We start from the raw sequence: 21,579 nt of genomic DNA on the forward strand, positions 1-21,579 counted from the left end.
TGGGCAAGTGTGTATGTTTGTAATAGTTGGATGTCTTGATTTGGTAGAAACATATGAAGTGGAGTATTTTTATTTCTTGCTGCGCTACAAATGAGCATAGTTTCAACTTAGAGACATACCTTTTTGACAAATCCTTCCGATGAGTTTGGGTGGTTCGAAACGAAATCGCGATCTAGGAAACCAGTCAAATGCTATTACAAAGCAAAAAACAAATTTTTCAGCCTAACTTTAAAAAACCGAATTTTTTGTGTTATAATAGAAACAGATTTCCCTATGGCCTGCAGCCGGACAATATCCGATTGTATGAAGTAAAATTTCAACAAAATTCCTGTGAAAAAATTTTGTGTTTTTTTTTTAATTTTTTTTCTCAATTTTTTTTCCTCTTGGAATTGGTCATCCTGTGATTATGAAAATCCAACTTTATATTAATGCTTGACCGATATATCAGAAAATTTATTATAATGATGCATAAAATAAAACTTATTGATTAACAATATGTTCGCTTGGATGGATGGAATGAGTGTTGTTTTCAAGACTTTTATCATAAAACTCTTTAGACATTTGTTTAACAGCAAAAACAGAAATGCCCTAATCTTAGATTAATCATAATAATAATGAGGATAATTCACTGCAAATGGAGATAACACACATTGGACAAATTGCATATGCTAAATAAAAGTTATTATAATTTACAACAATAAACAAGTTTAGAAACAATTACCAACAAAGTCTTTACTAAGTTTAACATAATTGTCTAAATTGTTTCATTTTTGCAGTAAATGATACGAGTTATCCCTTAAGTGGGGCTGATGATATGGAGATGTAATGCCTAGAGATTATAAACTAAGAATACTAGAAAAATATTTTAGAATTTAAATATTGATATAAATTTAACAATATAATGATATATAAATGTATATTTTCATGAGAAACATTCATACATAATAAACAACATTTAGTTGTTTTTTTTTTTTAATTGTAGCTGGTAAAAGGTAAGTAGTTGGTGGTGGTTGTCTTCTTGCAACTATAACTAGGAATAAGTACTAAATAATTAAACATTTAAGGACAAACATCATGTTAAGTAGATAAAAAATAACTTTTTTAGGGGGGTTATTGAGTTTTCGTAAAAAATTTTTTTCAAAACAAAGTTCTAAAGGGTAGTGGTTAACACAATTTTCAAACTTAATGATGACAACAAGAAAACATGGTTGATTTTAAGGATTAATTTGTTGTTTTCCTTCTAACTAAAAAAAAAAAACGAATACAATGTGCGGATATAAAGAAGTGTGCTGGTTTCTCTTAACACCTAATTTCATAATTAATTCCATATATGATCTTTGCTTTATATGTGTAGGTAGCGTATAAAAAACAGAAATTCTTTTTTATAACATTAATCAGTCTATTTATGCATTTTCTTAAGATTTTCCTTTGTTTTTCTTCTAGGTTATTTTTTTCAATTTCTTTTGAATTTTTCCTCTCTTTGATGCAGCATTGAGAAGCAAATTGAGGCCTTCTATGATGATGAGGATGATGATGGCCGAGCTAAGTGCGTCTGCTTTAGGCCAAACAGAATAATCGTTTCCATAATGGCGCCGGTGTGGGTGGCAGAATGGTAGGTGCTAATCCTTCCCAGATGGCCGTATCAAAGACTTCTTTAACTTTATCCTGCAAAGAGAACCAAACAAACAGAAAACATCATTAGCATTGGCTAATTATTATAATGTTTAGCAATTAAGAAATTATACTCAAATGAATAAAAATTAAGGTAGATGCTATTTGGGGTGTATGGAATGTATATTCCAAGAGTTTTTAAGTGGATGTAGTAAAGATTTAATCCTATCAAATATTATATAAATATGCAAATAAAAAGTAAACAATTCAATATTTTTGTTTTTAGTTTTGTAACAATTTTATTTGAGGAGACATAAGCATTTTAAGTTTTTTCAATGGACTTCACATTGAATTTGGTACAAAAAACGGCTCATTAACTGGCTGAAGTGAGATTGCCAGCAAAAGGAAATTAAACAGGTAAGCGTAAGCTAGTACCCTTATTTACCTATAATAATGGTAGTTTAAATTAGAATAAGTTAAGGGAAAAACTAGTAAGGAAGGGCAAATTTCGGGCGGTGCCGACTGTATAATACCCTACACCTACCCTATAAGTACAATGTGGGGGCTATATCCAATTCTAAACCAATTTTGATGGACCTCGGGGGATGTTTTCAGAGATGGGTTATTACACAATCCGTATCACATTTCGAGCATATGTTCAAACTTTAATAACTACGGTTGACAAATGATAATATTATTGCAAATTAGCCAAAACCTGACAAACATATATATGAGAGCTTTATGTAAAACTGAATCGATTTCGAGCAAACTTCTCAGATATCGGGGTAGACGCCAAGGAAAGCGTTGCGCAAAATTTTGGCAAGATTGTTTTGGGAAGTTTGGTCAATAAATGCGAAGTTTGGTCAATAAATGCGAAGTTTGGTCAATAAATGCGAAGTTTGGTCAATAAATGCGAAGTTTGGTCAATAAATGCGCTAGCTGTGGTTGGTGTGCGCTTTATCTCATAACGGATGTCATTCGTTTCAGTTACGGCGGTGCCGAGGTTGAAAAAGTTACTGACTATCTCAAAATTGTGGTTCCCAACTTTCTCCATTTTTCTTATCTGCTCGGTTGTACAAGGCGTTTTGGGAGTTGAAACCATCCATTTCGTCTTATCTCCATTTACTGCCAGACCCATTTTCTCTGACTCTCTTTCGTTTATTTTACCGTTTATTTTACCGAAGAACGCGTATCAGCAAGGGTCATCCTGCAGAGTCTTAATAATTTTGCAGGGATATCAAACTCAGACATGGCTTGAAATACCTTTGAACGTAAAGGCGTAACGAAAGCAGCTTTGTGGTCAACAAAGAGATGGTAGGTGTTGATTTGTCCTTCTCGGGTCTTTTCCAGGATTTGGCGCAGTGTGAATATCTGATCCAGGGTTGATTTACCAATCCTAAAGCCGCATTGATAGGGCCCAATAATCTCATTGACTTTAGGTTTTAATCTTTCACACAGTACGCTCGATAGTATCTTGAATGCGATGCGGAGGACACTTATTCCTCTCCGTCAGCTCCTGCTGCCTTGTGGTTCTTTAGTCGGGTCACTGCTACTTAGACCTCATTCTGGAACCACTACTACATATTCTACAAAAAAAATGCATATATACTAGCCCAGTGCATATGGGAGATTAATTTAAACGACAAATTTATTTATTTAAGGGTTAACTGATGCAAAATTAAACTTTAAATATAACCAAGCCCCTAAGATGGTTCATGTATGATTTTGCGTCTCCACCAATGTTTGTTAGTCGCGACAGCCGGGCGATGACATAGGAAATGCTCCAACGTCTCATAATTTTCTTCCTTTCTTTCTGCATGAGTGAGCTCGTAGTCCCATGTGTCCCGTTATAATACCGAAAGTCATACGACACCCTTCTTAATTTTCAATATTAGCCTCGTCTTTTTATGATCCGGATCTCGTTATAGTATTTTCGTGGTATCGACTGTTTAGCTGTTCCACAGTGTTATATGCGATTTCGTCGCCCACACTCTTAACTCGCACTGCGTCGACCCGAAAGGCTTCGGTTTAACCAAGTTTAGTCCTCTGGCCTTCACTGCCAAACCGTCTGCTCTTTCTTAATCCCTTACTCCGCTATGGCCCGACAACCAAACGATGCGGATCGTGTCTTTCTCAGAGAAGGTGTTAATCTTCTTCTTACACTACAAGACTGTTCGTGACTTTGCCCTAATACACAGTTTTCTGTCCGGAAAGAGGTTTTTACTTGACGTTCACCCGTTAACACCACACCACCATATGCATTCCATGATTGCCGGATCACCACCGCCAAGTCCGTATTATGGTCAGGCAGTCTGAAAGAGATCTCAGTTCTTGGGTGCTCAGGCAGACGAAAACAGATTTCACCCTGGGTTCTCAGGTAGTCGAAAACAGATCTCAGTCCATGGGTTCTCAATGTAGACTGTTTGTAAAGATGTTCACACTCGACGTCTTCGCGTTAATACCACATCGCCTCAAACATTCCATGATCGCCCAGATCTCCGCCTTCAGGACCGTTGTTATTATTGTTGTTGTTAATGTAGCCACATATCTATATGTGGAGGTGACGACCCTCGTCTAACTCCTATAGGTGAAAAAGCTTGTTGCGGTCCAAAGGACCGGTCGCTGCGGGAACATGATGGATATTGCTTATTTATAGGTGCCAATAACTCGCCTTATCATATTGAACATTACTCAGTATTTATGCAAGATCCGCTGCCGCCCGGCCTCTCACTGAGATTCTCCGCTCGATACCGGTGATTTTCCCCGACTGAAATTGTAGCTGCTCCGTATGGAGCATTCCACTATCCGCAAATCACACAAATCGGAGCCCAAAGTTTCAGCCTATGTTTTGCATATAGTTATCCTCTACCGGGTGCAGGGCCTTATTATGGTCAGGCAGTCGAAAACAGTCCAGGGTTCTTAATGTAGACCCAAAGGCCCTTGTGTGCTCTAGCTTTGATCCATCTGTGTAGCATGATCTTCCCGATGGCGATACCAGAGTTCGGTCAATCCAAGACTGTGCCGTCTCAGGTATCCGATTGGAAACCACTTCCATTACTGCCAGGTCATCACATCGGTTATCCCGCGTTGGTATGACCTACTTTTATACTGCGATGGTATTATCTACTCTTAGTAAGTAAGTTATTAAAAAACTGTCTTACGGTAGTGTCGATGCCTAGAAACTGCAGCTCCTCAGGATTAACGTAAGTTTTACTTTATTGAAAGCTTCTTCAACATCAAGAAATGCTACAATTGTATACTCCTTGATAGCGAGAGAACCCACAATGTAGGCGACTATGTCGTGAATGGCTGTTCCAGTGGACTTGCTCTTACTATATGCATGCTACTGCCGAGACAACCGATCTTCAAGATACGTTTCTATCAACCTCTTCCATTTGTAACACCGCGAAATATTGACCTGAGACTAAAAATTATATATTTTCTTGATCATCTTCACGTTCTGAGTCGAATTAGCCATGTCCGTCCGTCTGTGGAAATCACGATAACGGTCGAACGAATAAAGATATCCGTTTAAAATTTTGCACATAGACTTGTCATTTAGGTAGGTCATTGGGAATTGCAAATGGGCCATATTGGTTCTGATTTAGATATGCATATGCAAATTTGCTCATGGACATTCCGTTTAGATACTGGGGCAAACTTCACACATATCAAGGAGTGCTGTCATATTAAATTTCAAGCCCAATTATAAGGGACCTCCTTTTTATAGCCGAATCCGAACGGCGTGCCGCAGAGCGACTCCTCTTTGGGGAGAAGTTTTTACATGGCAAAGTACCCCCAAAATGTTGTCAGCATTAGGAGGGAATCCCGCCAGGATTCGATCCCAGGCGTTCAGCGTCAAAGGCGGACATGCTAACCTCTGCGCTACGGTGGCCTCCTGATTTGGATATACCCGACATATAAACCGACTTCTTGAGCCTGTAGAAACCAACATTTGCGGTACCTCCATCTTACCTTAATTAAAAAAAAAGTCAGATTTTGTAGATAGCTGGTGCGATTTAAGCGCAATTTTGTGAACTCTTTTATTGTATCTAAACAACAAAAAATTGGTATCCCAATTTCGGGTAGGACGCCTACGGCGGTCGACCAACCTTATAACCTGCCAAATATTATATATAGACCAATCACGACAATATGGGACTCAAATGAAAGATATTTAAAAGTAGAAAACGATTCTGATATCCAATTGTGGGACCTGTTTCGGAGGACTATCCTAAACACCACTAAATCGGACATATTTATTGACCATGACAAAATGGGGCTCAAATGAAAGGTCTATGAGAATAGAGTACGAATCTGAAATCAATATTGGGCAAAAAGTGTCTAAGGGCCCATCCTACCCCATAACCCACCAAATATATATATAGACCAATCACGACAATATGGGACTCAAAATAAAGATATTTAAAAGTAGAAAATGTATCTGATATCCAATTGTGGGACCTGCTTGGGGGGACTACCCCAAACCCCAAAACACCCCTTAATCGGACATATTTACCGACCATTGCAATATGGGACTCAAATGAAAGGTCTTTGAGAATATAAATAGTACGAATCTGATATCAATATTGGGCAAAAAGTGTCTATGGGCTCATCCTACCCCCATAACACCCCCCAAATAGGATGTATTTGCTGACCATTGCAATATGGGGCGCAACTAAAAGGTATTTTAGAGTAGAACACGAATCTGATATATACTTTTAGGGCCAAGTCACAGAGTGGCCGCCCCATCCCCAAAACAATCCCCCCAACCGGACATGTTTGCCGCCTATAGAAATATGGGGCACAAATAAAAGATAACATCCCACCTTCATAACAACCCCCCAATAGAACGAATTTGCTCACCATGATAATTTGGAGCTCAAAGACAGTGAATCTCGACATATTTGCTGACTTTTGCAATAAGGGGAATAAATAAAAGGCATTTGAGATTAGAAAACGAATTTGGAATACAATTTTGAGGCCAATGGCAATATGGGTTCATATAAATGATATTTGAGAGTAGAGAGTAGCTTATATTTTTTGGGGCTAAGTGTTTGGGGGACCACCCCACCCCCAAAACACCCCTAAATCGAACATATTTACCAACCATGCCTATGTGGGTACCCACTTTCGGGACCAAGTTTCTGTTGGTCTACCCCTTCCCGAAAACACCCCACAAATAGGTATTATTTACTGGTCATGGCACTATGGGGCTCAAATAAAAGGTACTTGGGGGTAGAATATGAATCTAATATCCAAATGTGGGACCAAGTATTTGGGGCACCGCCCCTCACCCCAAACATCCCCTAAAGAGGACATCTTTACCGACTATGGCAATATGTGACTCAAATCAAAAGTATTTGAGTTTAGAAAATGAAATTGATATCCAATTTCGAGCCAAGTGCTTGGGGGACACTTCATCCCATAAACTTTCTTTAAACCAATAGGAATATGGGGTTTAAATAAATGGTATTTGAGAGTAGAACAAGATGCTAATATTTTTCCAGGGTCAAGGGCCTGGGGTCGCAGATAATTTTTTCACAGTATAACAAACGGAATGACTATATTAGTATTTTCCCTATCCTATGGTGGTGGGTACAATAATATTGGGTTGCCCAAAAAGTAATTGCGGATTTTTTAAAAGAAAGTTAATGCATTTTTAATAAAACTTAGAATGAACATTAATCAAATATACTTTTTTTACACTTTTTTTCTAAAGCAAGCTAAAAGTAACAGCTGATAACTGACAGAAGATAGAATGCAATTACAGAGTCACAAGCTGTGAAAAAAATTTGTCAACGCCGACTATATGAAAAATCCGGAATTACTTTTTGGGCAACCCAATACTATTCATTTTAGGCAATAAATCGGGTGTAACTTAAGGACGAAGAACTAAAGTATCAAACCTCTTTTTCATTGATTGGATAAAAACATAAATATTAATTTTGTAAGCTTCAATACATGATTAATAAAGTTAATGGCTTTTTGCAAAGATGTATTGCATGCTAAAATTTTCTAAAGTTTAAAATTTCTCACCAAAGAAGCAACGCTTATCTGTCATATGACGATGTGTCTTCGTCCCATGATACTCTGAAAAGTGTGAGCTTAATAACAATTCTAAAAATTTATGTTCAATCCCTTGCGAATGATGCTGTTAAGACACAATTATGGTTATACATCCATAGAATTATTTCAAGTGTCACGAGTTACGACATTTCATGTCTCCATGTCGTCATGACAAAAAAAAACACGTTCTAAATCCCAGATCCATCATTTAAATGTATCACCGTCAAATCTAAAGACAGAAAATTGTGACACAAAAGATTCTTGAAACGAAAAAATGACATCTAATTTAAAAGGCGAAATACTTTTGTCAAAAACGTTAGCAAACGTAACGTTTTCAAGGTAACACTGTTGGCGTTGTGGGAGTTCAAACTTCAAACTAAGCTGCTGATGTAAACGGCAACAAAAGAAATTGTCTTAAGATTTCACACCATCTTGTTTGTAAATGCTTAACATATTTTATACACCTGCACTAAACAAATACCCCAACGTATATTCCCGGTGTTGCTTAACGAGATTTCAGCATTAATGCCAACTCGTATTTTTCTTTGCACATTTAAAGTGAAAAGTACGACAAAAAATACAAAAAACGGAGAAAAAGTTGCGCAAAAAACGTAGGGAAATTAACCCAAGAATAAAAAGAATTTTATGTATAAACGTACAAAAGCTGTACAACGAATATTTTCCAAGTTGGTGAAACGCCAACAGTTGTTTACGACTTCTCAAGTGCCTCTTTTTTTGGAGACAGTGGTTTTGAACCAAATTAGCTACTGTTGCTTGTTTCAGAAAAAGAAAATGTCTTTCCCCTACAGTATTTTTTCCTTAAAATTTATGTTGCAAAATTGCAAATTTTGCCCATGAACATTCCACTAAGGAACAGAGGCAAACTTCTCACATATCAATGAGTGCAATCCGATTCAAGTTTTAAGCTCAATGATAAGGGGCCTCTTTTTATAGCCGAGTCCGAACGGGGTGCCGCAGTACGACACCTCTTTGGGGAGAAGTTTTTACATGGCAAAGTACACCACAAATGTCGCCAGCATTAGGAGGGGATAACCACCGCTGAAATATTTTTCTGATGTTCTCGCCAGGATTCGAACCCAGGTGTTCAGCATCATAGGCGGACATGATAACCTCTGCACTACAGTGGCCTCCTCATTTTGTGTTAGTTTATGGAAAAGTTACTGAAAGTCGAGGTCTTAAGGAAGGCTTAGTTTAGGGTGCTATGAAAGCTTGGACGCGTAAAACCTGTGAGAATTCATCTAATCAGACTTTCTACTTTGTATACTCAAAGTATTATCGATAGATATTTGAATCAACCGATAATAGATAGTTGGTTTGACCATCCGACAAAATTTAATATTCTGCGGAAAAGTACCATAGCTATTGAATTACAGCAGCAGAAACCAGTGTTGATGTAAAAAAAAAGAGTCCTAATAAGGTAAACCTTTTGATGTTGCACAGCAGCACAGTCAGAAAAACACTTTGTAATTGACTACATGTATGTGGTAACTTATGTAGCAGCATTCTAATTGCTATGAAGGAAATAAACTATAACAAGTACACTTACGTTTTAGTGACCGTTGAGTGGAGCGGACGTGTTTTCATCTTGTTCCTCGAAGCCAAAAAAAAATCCGTATCCCGAAATAGGAACCTATTGTGAAAAAATGTAAAGCCATTCAGGAGTAGGCTCAAAATGGACTCCAAAGACCCCACAGCTGCGGTGGTGGTATCAGACGTAGCATGTTATCCTCTTATAGGTATGGGTGCCTTGGCACCTGTAGTCGAGAGTAATGCTTCAAGCGCACAACCAGTCGTCAGACTAACAAATGAGGAAGAGCTGGATGAATTAGAGGGATGCACATTTCGTTTCCAGCCATTAAGTAAAGGTGGTGTTTCCGATTTAGGCAGCGACAGTGTCAATGAAACAGTCATCACAGCCGAATCGAGAGATGGGAATAGCGGAATGACGGCAGAAGTGAACGATGGCTTGGCTAAGCTCACAATCAGACCGAGAAAGCTATCCGGTGCACGACGAAGGAGACAGAGAAGTGTGCAGTACAATCGGGCGAAAGATCAGGATTCTGGAAGGACAGGATCCCGAAGAGCATAACACTGACAATACGCTGAAGAAGAAAAAGAGCTCCCCGCTTTCAAGTACTCTAGGAAGACCAAGGCAGGCCCTCCCGCAATGAAGACTCCAGACAGTGCCTTGCGAAGGGAGACAAAGTCGGAATAGCAACGAAGGAAGCTCGAACGGCCTCTGAGTCCTCATAGGGGACTGTGACTTCCAAAAGGATGCCATAGCCATCACGGAAAGGGAAGATGGTCGTTGAGAAAGGTAAGAAGCCGCCCTCTTACACTAGAGTGGCAAGAAAGCCCAACAATATTGGGAAGACTATGATAAGCAAAGATCATAATACTAAAACATCAGGTAGTGCAGGAGCGAAAAACCCAACACAGCGACGACGGAACCATCAACGACTTTCTCGAGATTAGGAAGACTAGGATGGATAAAGATCATAATCCTCAAACATCAGGCAGTGCAGTGACAGAGAACTCAATGCCGCCTAACGCATAGAGAGCCGACGATGACGCCATAACCTACTCCCAAGAAGCCCATTTACTCAAAATTTGGAAGACTAGTATAGGCAAAGATCCTAATACTCGTATTGGAATATCAGGTATTGCAGGGACGGTAGACTCAACACAGCCTAACGAACAGGGACCCGACGGCGGAACCATCAACGACTTTCTCGATATTAGGAAGAATAGGATGGATAAAGATCCTAATTCTGAAACATCAGGCAGTGCAGTGACAGAGAACTACCTAACAGGGAGCAGACAATGAGACCTTCTCCCAAGAAGCCCATTTAATCAAGATTTGAAAGGAATTGGAACATCCGTCAGTGCAGGGACGGATGACTCAATACAGCCTAACGAACAAGGAGCCGATGATGGAACCATTACCGACTTTCTGAAGATTCGGAAGACAGGGATATGCAAAGATCCCAATATTTAAACATCAGGCAATGAAGTGAGGGGAAACTCAATGCAGCCTAATGAACAGGGAGCAGATGATGAGTCCATCACCCACTCCAAAGAAGCCCATCTAATGGACCAATTATTGAGGTCATCCAGATACACCTCTACCGGAGCGAGATAGCTACTGATGCTCTGATGTAGAAACTCAGCAAGTGTAATATTGCCTTAATTCAGGAACCATGGACGACCCGGAACAAGGTTTCTGCACTAGTACTCGGCCGAGGACCGGCGTTATTTGTCATAGAAATTTAATTATATATTTTGCCCAGAGTTGTCAACGTCGGATGCAACAGTGGTGAGACAGGGAGACGGTGAAGCACACCTGGCATCACTTTATGTACCTTTCGACTCTCCCACAACGCTACCCACGTCGGAGCGGCAACGGCTGGTGAGAAAAGCAAAACAGGAAACGAGGTACTAATAGGATGCGATGCGAACTCTCACCACATTTCGTGGGGTAGTACTAACACTAATAAGCGTGGCCAAGCCCTGGTAGCGTTCTTGAATACTACGACCTAATAACACTTAATATTGGTAAAACCGCTAACTTTGTTAATAGGATTAGGGAGGAGGTATTAGATGTGACGATATGTTCGGAAAATCTGATCGATGAGGTTCAGGATTGGAGGGTCTCCATGGAACACTCTTTCTCTTACCATCGCTACATTAGGATAAGAATCGCACGGCCAGCGCCGAACCGGATAAGCTTCCGTAATAAGTTGAAAACCAAATGGACAAAATTCGAAAAACTTCTCAGAAGAAGACTTGGTAAAGATAATGTAGATTATCAAGCATAGAAGACATTGACGTCAACAGGATAACGACTACACTAGTAGAGTCCTTCGAAGATAGTTGTCCTCTTCGAGAAAGAAAATCAGCCCAAAACAAGTTGAAGCGTGCTACGTTCAGCAAGGCCGAATCTTTTGAACCCAACACTATGGATTCTGCTAAAAATGTATACAAGCTATATTTAGATGAATGAACTTCTGTCAAACCATCAAAAATTAAATCTTTTCGGAACCGAACAAGGATAATCGAGATACCGGTTTATATGGGAGCTATGTCAGGTTATTGGCTGATTTTGGACCGTACTTGGCCCAGTTGTTGTTGAGTTGGAAGTCGTCACAGAACACCGCATTCAAAATTTCAGCCAAATCGGACAAAAATTGCGGGTTGTAAGGGCATCAGAAGTCAAATCGGGAGAACGATTTATATGGGAGCTATATCAGGTTATTGACCGATTCGGACCGTTCTAAGCACAGTTGTTGAAAATTAGATTAGAACACCGCATGCAAAATTTCAGCCAAATTGGACGAAAATTGCGGCTTCCAGGGGCTCAAAAAGTCAAATCGGGAGATTGGTTTATATGGGAGCTATATCAGGTCATTGACTGATTTGAACCGTACTTACTTAGTCATAACGGAAGACTATGCGCAAAATTTCAGCCAAATCGGATGAAAATTGCGGCTTCCGCAAAAAAAACAAGCAAAAAGGCGTAAAGTTCGGCCGGGCCGAACTTTGGATACCCACCACCTCGGGTATATATGTAAACCACCTTTCGCCATAATCCGTTGAAAAATGCATATTTTATGCCCCCATAGTAGCTTTATCGAAATATTGTTCGGTTTGGAACAAATCCGACACGGATATTGAGAGGTCTAATAAGTAAAAGTCATTGTTCAATTTTGTAGAACAAAATATTGATATTTTGGTAGCCATATCCAAATATAAACCGATCTGAACCATAAACGACACGGATGTCGAAAAGCCTAACATAAGCCACAGTCTCAAATTTTGGCAAAATTGGACAATAAATGCCCCTTTTATGGGCCCAAGACCTTAAATCAAGAGATCGGTCTATATGACAGCTATAACCAAATCTGGACTGATCCGGACCAAATTGAAGTGGCATGTCGACTGGTCTAACACATCTCACTACCCCAAATTTCAGCAAAAGCGGACAATACCTTTGCGCCTTGTTTGGGCGCAAGACCTTAAATCGAGAGATCGGTCTATATGGCAGCTACATCAAAATCTGGACCGACCTGGGCCAAATTGCAAACAGATGTCAAGGAGCCTATCACAAATCACTGTTCCAATTTTCGGCGAAATCGGACAACAAAAGCGCTTTTTATGGGCTCAAGACCTGAAATCGAGAGATCGGTCAATATGGTAGCTATATCCAAATCTGGACCGATCTGGGCCAAATTGCAAACATATATCAAGGGGCCTCACACAACTCACTGTCTCAATGGCAAAATTGGACAATAAATGCCCCTTTTATTGGTCCAAGACCCGGACAATAAATGCGCCTTTTATGGGCCCAAGACCTTATATAGAGAAATCGGCCCATATGGCAGCTATGTACAAATCTGGACAAGGACAATTGAAGAAGGATGTTGACTGGCCTAACACAACTCACTGTCCCAAATTTCAGCAAAATTGGATATAAATGTGGCTTTTATGGGCCTAAGACCCTGAATCGGCGGATCGGTCTATATGGGGGCTATATGCGATATAGCCCATCTTCGATTTTAACCTGCTTATAGACAAAAAAAGAACCTGCAAAGTTTCAGCTCAATATCTCTATTTTTAAAGACTGTAGCGTGATTTCAACAGGCAGACGGACGGACATGGCTAGATCATCTTAGATTTTTACGCTGATCAAGAATATATATATTTTATAGGGTCGGAAATGGATATTTCGATGTGTTGCAAACAGAATGTCAAAATGAATATTGCCCCATCCTTCGTTGGTGGTGTAAAAATGTTGAAGTCGAGAGTCGCGAATAAGGATTTTATTTGTATGTAGAATTCTTAGAATTTTATGTTGTTTACGTTTTTGCTTTACGATTTTTCACTTTTTTTCATCCATACAAATCCACCCGGCCTAATGTACATACTAAACGTTTGTGTTTGTTAATTGGTTGAATTATTTAATTGAAGTTATTCAAAAGTTCGCAAAATTTTCATATATGATTTTCGTATAACCATGAACTTTGTATTAGTTTCGATATTGTTTCCTTGCTGTAAGGTTTTCTGCCTTTCCCTAAAATACCAAAACAACAATTATTTATGACTTACCTGTGTTGCTGATGAAGTTTCAATGTATTTTGCACCAATTGTTGTTGCCAAATCCCAAGCATCCGCATACGAAATGGGTTTTTCGCCATTCGACTATTCAAATTGAAAGCCGCAACAATAAAGCAAATGAAACAAATTAAAAAAAAAAAAGTTAGGAAAAACATGAGAAATATTGTAAACAAATATTCAAAAACTAAAGCTAAAACTAGCTAAATACTTTACTATAACCAAAAACATTTATGAAAGTTAACACAACAATTTACACTAAACTCTACAAAAAGCTGTAAAGCAAATTGAATGTTTGAAAAGAAACAAAAAATGGTTCCTTATTCTATAGGTCGTATGTGATTCAAATCCGGAATTGCGGGCACCACAAGAAATGGAAATGGACGTTGTTGTTTAGCTAAACTTAAAACCTTTATGACACTAAGAATATTACATAGCTTATAGCATAATTCCCCATGTGTACTTTGAAGAACTTGGTCCGAACTTAATCCATGGCAATTTATATTTGTTACATGTGCACCAATTGTAACAGTCTCTAATGAAAGATTTTTCCCTCATGTCAAAATAATTTTCAAGGTTTTACAATTGAAGTGACAAAGTAAATATACTATCCTAAGTTGTCTGCCTGACACAACAACATTTGTTGATGGGGAAAATCCCTATGTTGAAAATTTCCCCCTCTTGCCAAACAGTCATCATTATGATTTGCTAACAGAACCAATGCCTACCCTATGCTTATTCAGGCAATTTCCTTGATTCACTTTGAAGCGCATTGCACATTGAAACGAATTTTTTCTATTCGGTTTTTTTGTTGTGTTGTGCTTTTCAGCAAAATGCAAATTTGTATAGCAATGGCAGTGATGGAAACAAAAAATCGACGCATGGATGGTACTTACCTGCAATTTATTCAGAACATTTGAATTTGTGCGCAAATCCGCTTGGGTCCCAACCAACATCAGCGATGCTTTTGTTTTGGCAAATTTTGGTGCCCATTTTGTTTTGATGGCATGGAATGTTTCTGGCTTGGCCACTGAGAAGCATAGGAGAAATACATCACTATCCGGATAGCAAAGTTCACGCAGTGGATCCAACGTATCCTGACCGGCTGTATCACAGAGTGTTAGATGCACTGGGCTATCGTTGACCATAACATCAGCTGCAATCGAAAACAAACAAACATAGGAAATAGAGTACAAATAAATGGTATTGTAATGCAAGAACGAATTGGGGGGGAACGATTGTTTTCACTTTGCGTAGAGAGTTATTTATTGAGTAAATAGAAAATTTTACTTTGTTTATTAAAAGTTTTTAGGTCATCAATAGAGCAATAGTAGCAGATGGAACGAATTCTAAGAGTTAGCAAACAATGCATAACATGTGAGAATTTGAAAGCGGTTGAAATGCAAGCTTACAGTGAGTGCAATTTTGACCTATAAGTCTTTGGAAATATCAAAGCACTCAGACAAGGCCATTTAAATAACTAAAAAGTTTCCAGACTCAAATGAAAATTAAATAATACGACCACTAACTCGTCTTACCTCATTGTTGATGAGGATAAAATCGTAAAATCAAAAAGCGGCATGCATTCTCCAGCCGCTTAAATCTGCTGGATTAATAGAAATCATCCCGGCCTTATTGCTGGGAAGGACTTTTAGTGCAACACTGCCTTGGGCCCTGGCAAGGGAAAATTAAAAATTTCCCGATAATAGCTAAACGACAGTAGAAATTCTGGTGAAAACGCACTCACACGATTTCTGGAGAATGTCGGCGAGCACTATTTCGTCCTACCACCTTGTCGAAGAGGATATAATCGTGTGGGCGGTATGCACTCTCTCGCCTTTTAAATCACCAGGAACTCAGGAGAATGTCGGCGAGTACTTTCTCGTCTTACCTCATTGTCGATGAGGATAAAATCGTGTGGGCGGTATATACTCTCCAGTTTTTTAAATCAGCTGGACCAATTGAAACCATCCCGGCTTTATAGCTGGGAAGGACTTTTAGTGCAATCCTGCTTTGCTCACTGGCCTAGGAAAACAGTAGAAATTCTGATGGAAACGCACTCTCCAAGAACTCAGGAGAATGTCGGCTAGCACCATTTCGTCCTACTTCTTTGTCGAAGAGGATAAAATCGTGTGGGCGGTATGCACTCTCCCGCCTTTTAAATCAGCTGGACCAATTAAAATCATCCCGGCCTTATAGCTGGGTAGGACTTTAAGTGCAATCCTGTCTTGCTCACTGACCAGGGAAAACGGCAATTTTCCCGAGAATAGCTAAGAGACAGTAGAAGTTCTGGTGTAGATGCACTCACCAGGTTCTCAGGAGAATGTCGGCGAGCACTTTTCGTCTTATCCCATTGTCGATGAGGATAAAATCGTGTGGGCGGTATGTACTCTCCAGTTTTTTAAATCAGCTGGACCAATTGAAACCATCCCGGCCTTATAGCTGGTTGGGACTTTTAGTTCAATCCTGCCTTTCTCCCTGGCAAGAAAAAAATGAGAAATTTCCCGAGAATAGCTTAGAGACAGTACACGTTCTGGTGGAGACTTACTCACAACGAACTCAGGAGAATGTCGGCGAGCAATCTCGTGTTTCCTCATTGTCGATGAGTATAAATCGTGTGGGAGGTATGTACTCTCCAGTTTTTTAAATCAGCTGGACCAATTGAACCCATCCCGGCCTTATAGCTGGTTGGGACTTTTAGTTCAATCCTGCCTTGCTCTCTGGCCATAGAAAATGGGAATTTTTCCGAGAATAGCTAAGAGACAGTAGAAGTTCTGGTGGATACGTACTCTCCAGGAACTCATTGTCGATTAGGATTAAATCGTGTGGGCAGAATGCACTTTCCAGCCGCTTAAATCAGATGTGCCATTTGAAACCATCCCAGCTTTATTGCTGGAAAGGACTTTTATTGCAATCCTGACTTGACCCTAAAACCGACCATAGTCATGCACGCAGAAAATCCAAATTCAATTGTTTTTAAATCTAAAGGATTTGTGTGTTTCAGGAAAACATGGCGATCCGGATTATCTAGGCTCTATTGCAGGGTAAGCTTAATACAATTTCATATAAGGAGGGCACAGAGAGGCCACGATGATCTCTACGTCTAGGGCGGTAAAAATAAACCATAGCACAAAGGATTATGCGTCTATCAGTCTTTCAAGTTTTTAGCTCAAAACACTGCAAGGACTTGACTTAAGATGAAAGAAATACTTTAAAGGCAGGTCTGTAGAAATGGCCCTCCACGAAGTAATGTTAAATGCCCAGACGTCTCACAGTGGAATAAAAAAAAAAACAAGTTAGATAGTCGGTCGAAGGCGAGTTTTATGGGAAGGTGGTTCGATCTGATGTTGTATAGCTCTATCTCTTCTGAACCGGACTTGACTCCTATCCCCAAACATATATGGGATAAAACAAAAATGATTTACTGATGTACAAGGCCATAGCCAACGTAGCGCAGAGGTTACCATGTCCACCTACGGGTTTGAATCCTAGCAAGACCATCGGAAAAAAATTTCAGCGGTGGGTTTCCCTCCTAATGCTAGCAACAATTGTAAGGTACTATGCCATGTAAAACTTCTCTCCAAAGAGGTGTCGCACAGCGGCCACCGTTTAGACTCGGCTGTAAAAAGGAGGTCCCTTATCATTGAACTTAAACGTAAATCGGACTGCACTAATTGAGATGTGAGAAGTTTTCCCCTGTTCCTTAGTTGAATGCAGATAATTGGTAAGAGGATAGTGTTTGAGGACAATGAGACTTTACTAATTGCCGGAAGATAGAGACTGTTGAGAGATTGGTGTTCTATTCCGATGAAATTGGCTTTGGCTTATCGTTGAAACTGTTAGGCGAGTGTACTGTCATTCAAGCAGAAATCCGTGTCCTTAGAAAAGACGCTTTTTAAATAATCCTATACTCGTCCGGCAGTCTCACAACATACTAATATAAAGGGCAATAAAGCTAACCAACTTAAAACCAAAGACAGTGAGGTGGTAGTGCGTGGTGGAGTGTTTAGAAATGTTATAGAGTATATAGGGTTATGATAATGCAAACTTTAATTCCCGGACAAAACGATATTTTAGAACCGGTTTCCAACTCTCAAACGTTTTATTTGTCGATTTACTAAACATTGCTGGAGTGACGGCTAGTGCAAATGCGATGATAATGTGGGAATCTATACATGGATCAGTGCTCCTCCAGGGATACACCCACACACATTTGGTCTTACCGAATAAGCGATCTTTTCTGCCCTCTTTTTATCCTTCTTTCGACTCCTACAATACTGCTCACTCTGCGTATCACAATTGGCCTCCGAGTAAACTCAGGTGATCCTACCTATGACAGCTATATTTATATGTACAATTTATACCTATTTGGGACATATATCGTATAAGATGTATAAAAAACGAAAATTTTTATAAAAAATTGCATAACTAACCTTTAATTTCTTAGATATTCAAGTTTTATCGAAGCAAGCAGTTAAACGGCATTTATGAGTTAGTTTGTGAAGAAGAAAAATATTGTACGCAAATAAACGATTTCTCATGAAATTTACTCGAGATGTAAGTAAATAAAGCAACATTCAGATTTTGCCCATATAATTTGAAATTTTTGGAGAAAAAAATCCTACACCAGCATATTTGGCACTGAAATTCTCAATAAAAACAATACAAATAAAAATTTTCTTTGTATATGATTATCGCAATTCAATTTAATGTTGAACCATTGCCATCATTCACCAAGGCAAATCAATCAAAACTTTTCCACATCACACATCTACCTAACTACACGCGCGCACGTACAACAATCAAACGAACACACACAGCCATTTACAATTCTTTGCAAATGTAAATATTTGGCCACCTTTTGGTTGAATGGTTAAGTTGAGGTATGGTGAACTGTTTGCTCTTTCCATTATAACTTCTGGGCCAAAGTAGCAATTTGGCTTTTTCATTTCGACGATGACGATGAGGCGACAAACTGTTGGTGGAACAATACACACCTCATAATAATCATACGTCATAAGCATTGTAATAAAGCCGATGACTGCAGAATTTTCTGCGGTAAGCAGATTGTATTTGTGTAACTGTGTGTGTGTGTGTGTGCGAAATAATACCCCTGCCATTTACAAACAAAAGCCAAAATACACAGAAAAATCATTCAACAATGGGAGAAGAATAAAGAAAACCTTAAGCGCATATAGTCAAACACATACACACACACACACAAACCATACCATCTGATCTGATATGCTATTTTACATCATTGTCGTAGCATAGCCCAGAAGTACGGTTACATAATACTTTGGAGATCTGCTGCTGTGGTGTGTATGGTGGTTATATGGTGATTGGTGCATACACTCTGAAAAAATACGATTGCTTGAATATGATAGTATGGTTCAAAAAAGTTTAATACAGATAATAAATTTGAATAGGAAGATCGAAATAAAGGTTTGATCGGTCTGAGCTTCGGCAAAATGGAAATGATAAACGATTCTATAAATCATGGTGACACAACTTTTCCTAGAAATTTTGTCTTTGTAGAATTTTTAAGGCAATTTTGTCATTAGAGAAAATTTCATGGACATTTATTCTTTAGAGAAAATTTTATGGAAATTTTATCTTTAGAGAACATTTCATGGAAATTTTATCTTTCATGGAAATTTTATCTTCAGAGAAAATTTTATGAAAATTTTATCTTTAGAGAAAATTTCATGGAAATTTTGTGTTTAAAGAACATTTTAAGGAAAATTTGTCTTTAGAGAAAATTTCATGAGCATTTGTCTTTAGTGAAAATTTCATGGAAATTTTGTTTTGAAATAAAATTTCATGGAAATTTTGTCTTGAAATAAAATTTCATGGAAATTATGTCTTAGGATAAAATTTTGTCTTGGGATAAAATTTCATGGAAATTTTGTCATTAGAGAAAATTTCATGGAAATTTTGTCTTGAGATAAAATTTCATGGAAATTTTGTCTTGAGGTAAAATTTCATGGAAATTTTGTGTTGAGATAAAATTTCATGGAAATTTTGTCTTGAGATAAAATTTCATGGAAAATTTGTCTTTAGAGAAAATTTCATGGAAATTTTGTCTTTAGAGAAAATTTCATGGAAATTTTGTCTTTAGAGAAAATTTTATGGAAATTTTGTCTTTAGAGAAAATTTCATGGAAATTTTGTCTTTAGAGAAAATTTCATGGAAATTTTGTCTTTAGAGAAAATTTCATGGAAATTTTGTCTTTAGAGAAAATTTCCTGATTTTTTGTCTTTAGAGAAAATTTCGTAGAAATTTTGCCTATAAAGGAAATTTCATAGAAATTTTGTCTTGAGATAAAATTTTATGGAAATTCTGTCTTTAGAGAAAAATTTATGGAAATTTTGTCTTAAAGAAAATTTTATGGAAATTTTGTCTTTAGAGAAAATTTCATGGAAATTTTGTCTTTAAAGAAAATTTCATGGAAATTTTGTCATTAGAGAAAATTTCATGGAAATTTTGTCTTGAGATAAAATTTCATGGAAATTTTGTCTTGAGGTAAAATTTCATGGAAATTTTGTGTTGAGATAAAATTTCATGGAAATTTTGTCTTGAGATAAAATTTCATGGAAAATTTGTCTTTAGAGAAAATTTCATGGAAATTTTGTCTTTAGAGAAAATTTCATGGAAATTTTGTCTTTAGAGAAAATTTTATGGAAATTTTGTCTTTAGAGAAAATTTCATGGAAATTTTGTCTTTAGAGAAAATTTCATGGAAATTTTGTCTTTAGAGAAAATTTCATGGAAATTTTGTCTTTAGAGAAAATTTCATGGAAATTTTGTCTTTAGAGAAAATTTCCTGATTTTTTGTCTTTAGAGAAAATTTCGTAGAAATTTTGCCTATAAAGGAAATTTCATAGAAATTTTGTCTTGAGATAAAATTTTATGGAAATTCTGTCTTTAGAGAAAAATTTATGGAAATTTTGTCTTAAAGAAAATTTTATGGAAATTTTGTCTTTAGAGAAAATTTCATGGAAATTTTGTCTTTAAAGAAAATTTCATGGAAATTTTGTCTTTAAAGAAAATTTCATAGAAATTTTTCTTCAGAGAAAATTTCATGGAAATTTTGTCTTTATAGAAAATTTCATGGAAATTTTGTCTTTAGAGAAAATTTCATGGAAGTTTTGTCTTTAGAGAAAATTTCATGGAAGTTTTGTCTTTAGAGAAAATTTCATGGAAATTTTATCTTCATCAAAATTTTTTAGAGGAAACTTTATTTAAATCTTGCATTTTAAAGAAATTTTTGTACCAAGAGAAAATTTTATTGAAACTTTTCTCTATGTATAAAGTTTGTATGCTTGGCACACATATTCATGTCTTGCCACACATGTGTTTTTATCAACGACCATATTCAGGTACAACGAAATGTGTGGTGGTGCGTGGCACCTATTCTAGGCCCTTTTCTTGTTTTTCCATTTTTTCCCATCATGACCTTCAACGACATCGTTATATGCTCAACTAACATCATTATAATGGAATTAATAATGCAACAACACATTGTTAAATGGCATGCTTGATTATGAAGAATAGACATACTTACAAGCGACTCAACGCTCTCATAGTGCGCTCTTGTGTGGCAGCCATATGAGATGGTCTGTCTATGATATTCACAGTGACATTATATCTGCTGTGAAAATGCCTTCACACATTATCGTATATCTATTTACATGAAAAGTAGAGTGTAACGCAAAGAAACGTGTTTAGGTTTCCCAAAACCTAATTTGAGAAGAAACGTTTCCCC

At 37.7% G+C, this 21,579-nt stretch overlaps 1 protein-coding gene across 5 annotated transcripts in view; it reads right to left on the minus strand.

The window, feature by feature from the left end:
- Positions 1-425: 425 nt before the first annotated feature.
- LOC106080879 (uncharacterized) overlaps positions 426-21,579 on the minus strand; it is a 470,932-nt gene continuing 449,778 nt past the window's right edge. For all 5 annotated transcript variants that reach the window (XM_059366664.1, XM_013242485.2, XM_013242482.2 and 2 more), the window contains 3 exons: positions 14,709-14,968; positions 13,807-13,899; positions 426-1,665 (listed from right to left, as the gene is read on the minus strand). In XM_059366664.1, coding sequence (XP_059222647.1) covers positions 1,558-1,665; positions 13,807-13,899; positions 14,709-14,968 — 461 coding nt within the window. In that variant the 3' untranslated portion in view covers positions 426-1,557. The remainder of the gene's footprint in view (positions 1,666-13,806; positions 13,900-14,708; positions 14,969-21,579) is intronic.

Source organism: Stomoxys calcitrans, chromosome 4 (assembly GCF_963082655.1).
Source record: "Stomoxys calcitrans chromosome 4, idStoCalc2.1, whole genome shotgun sequence".
Lineage (NCBI taxonomy): Eukaryota > Metazoa > Arthropoda > Insecta > Diptera > Muscidae > Stomoxys > Stomoxys calcitrans.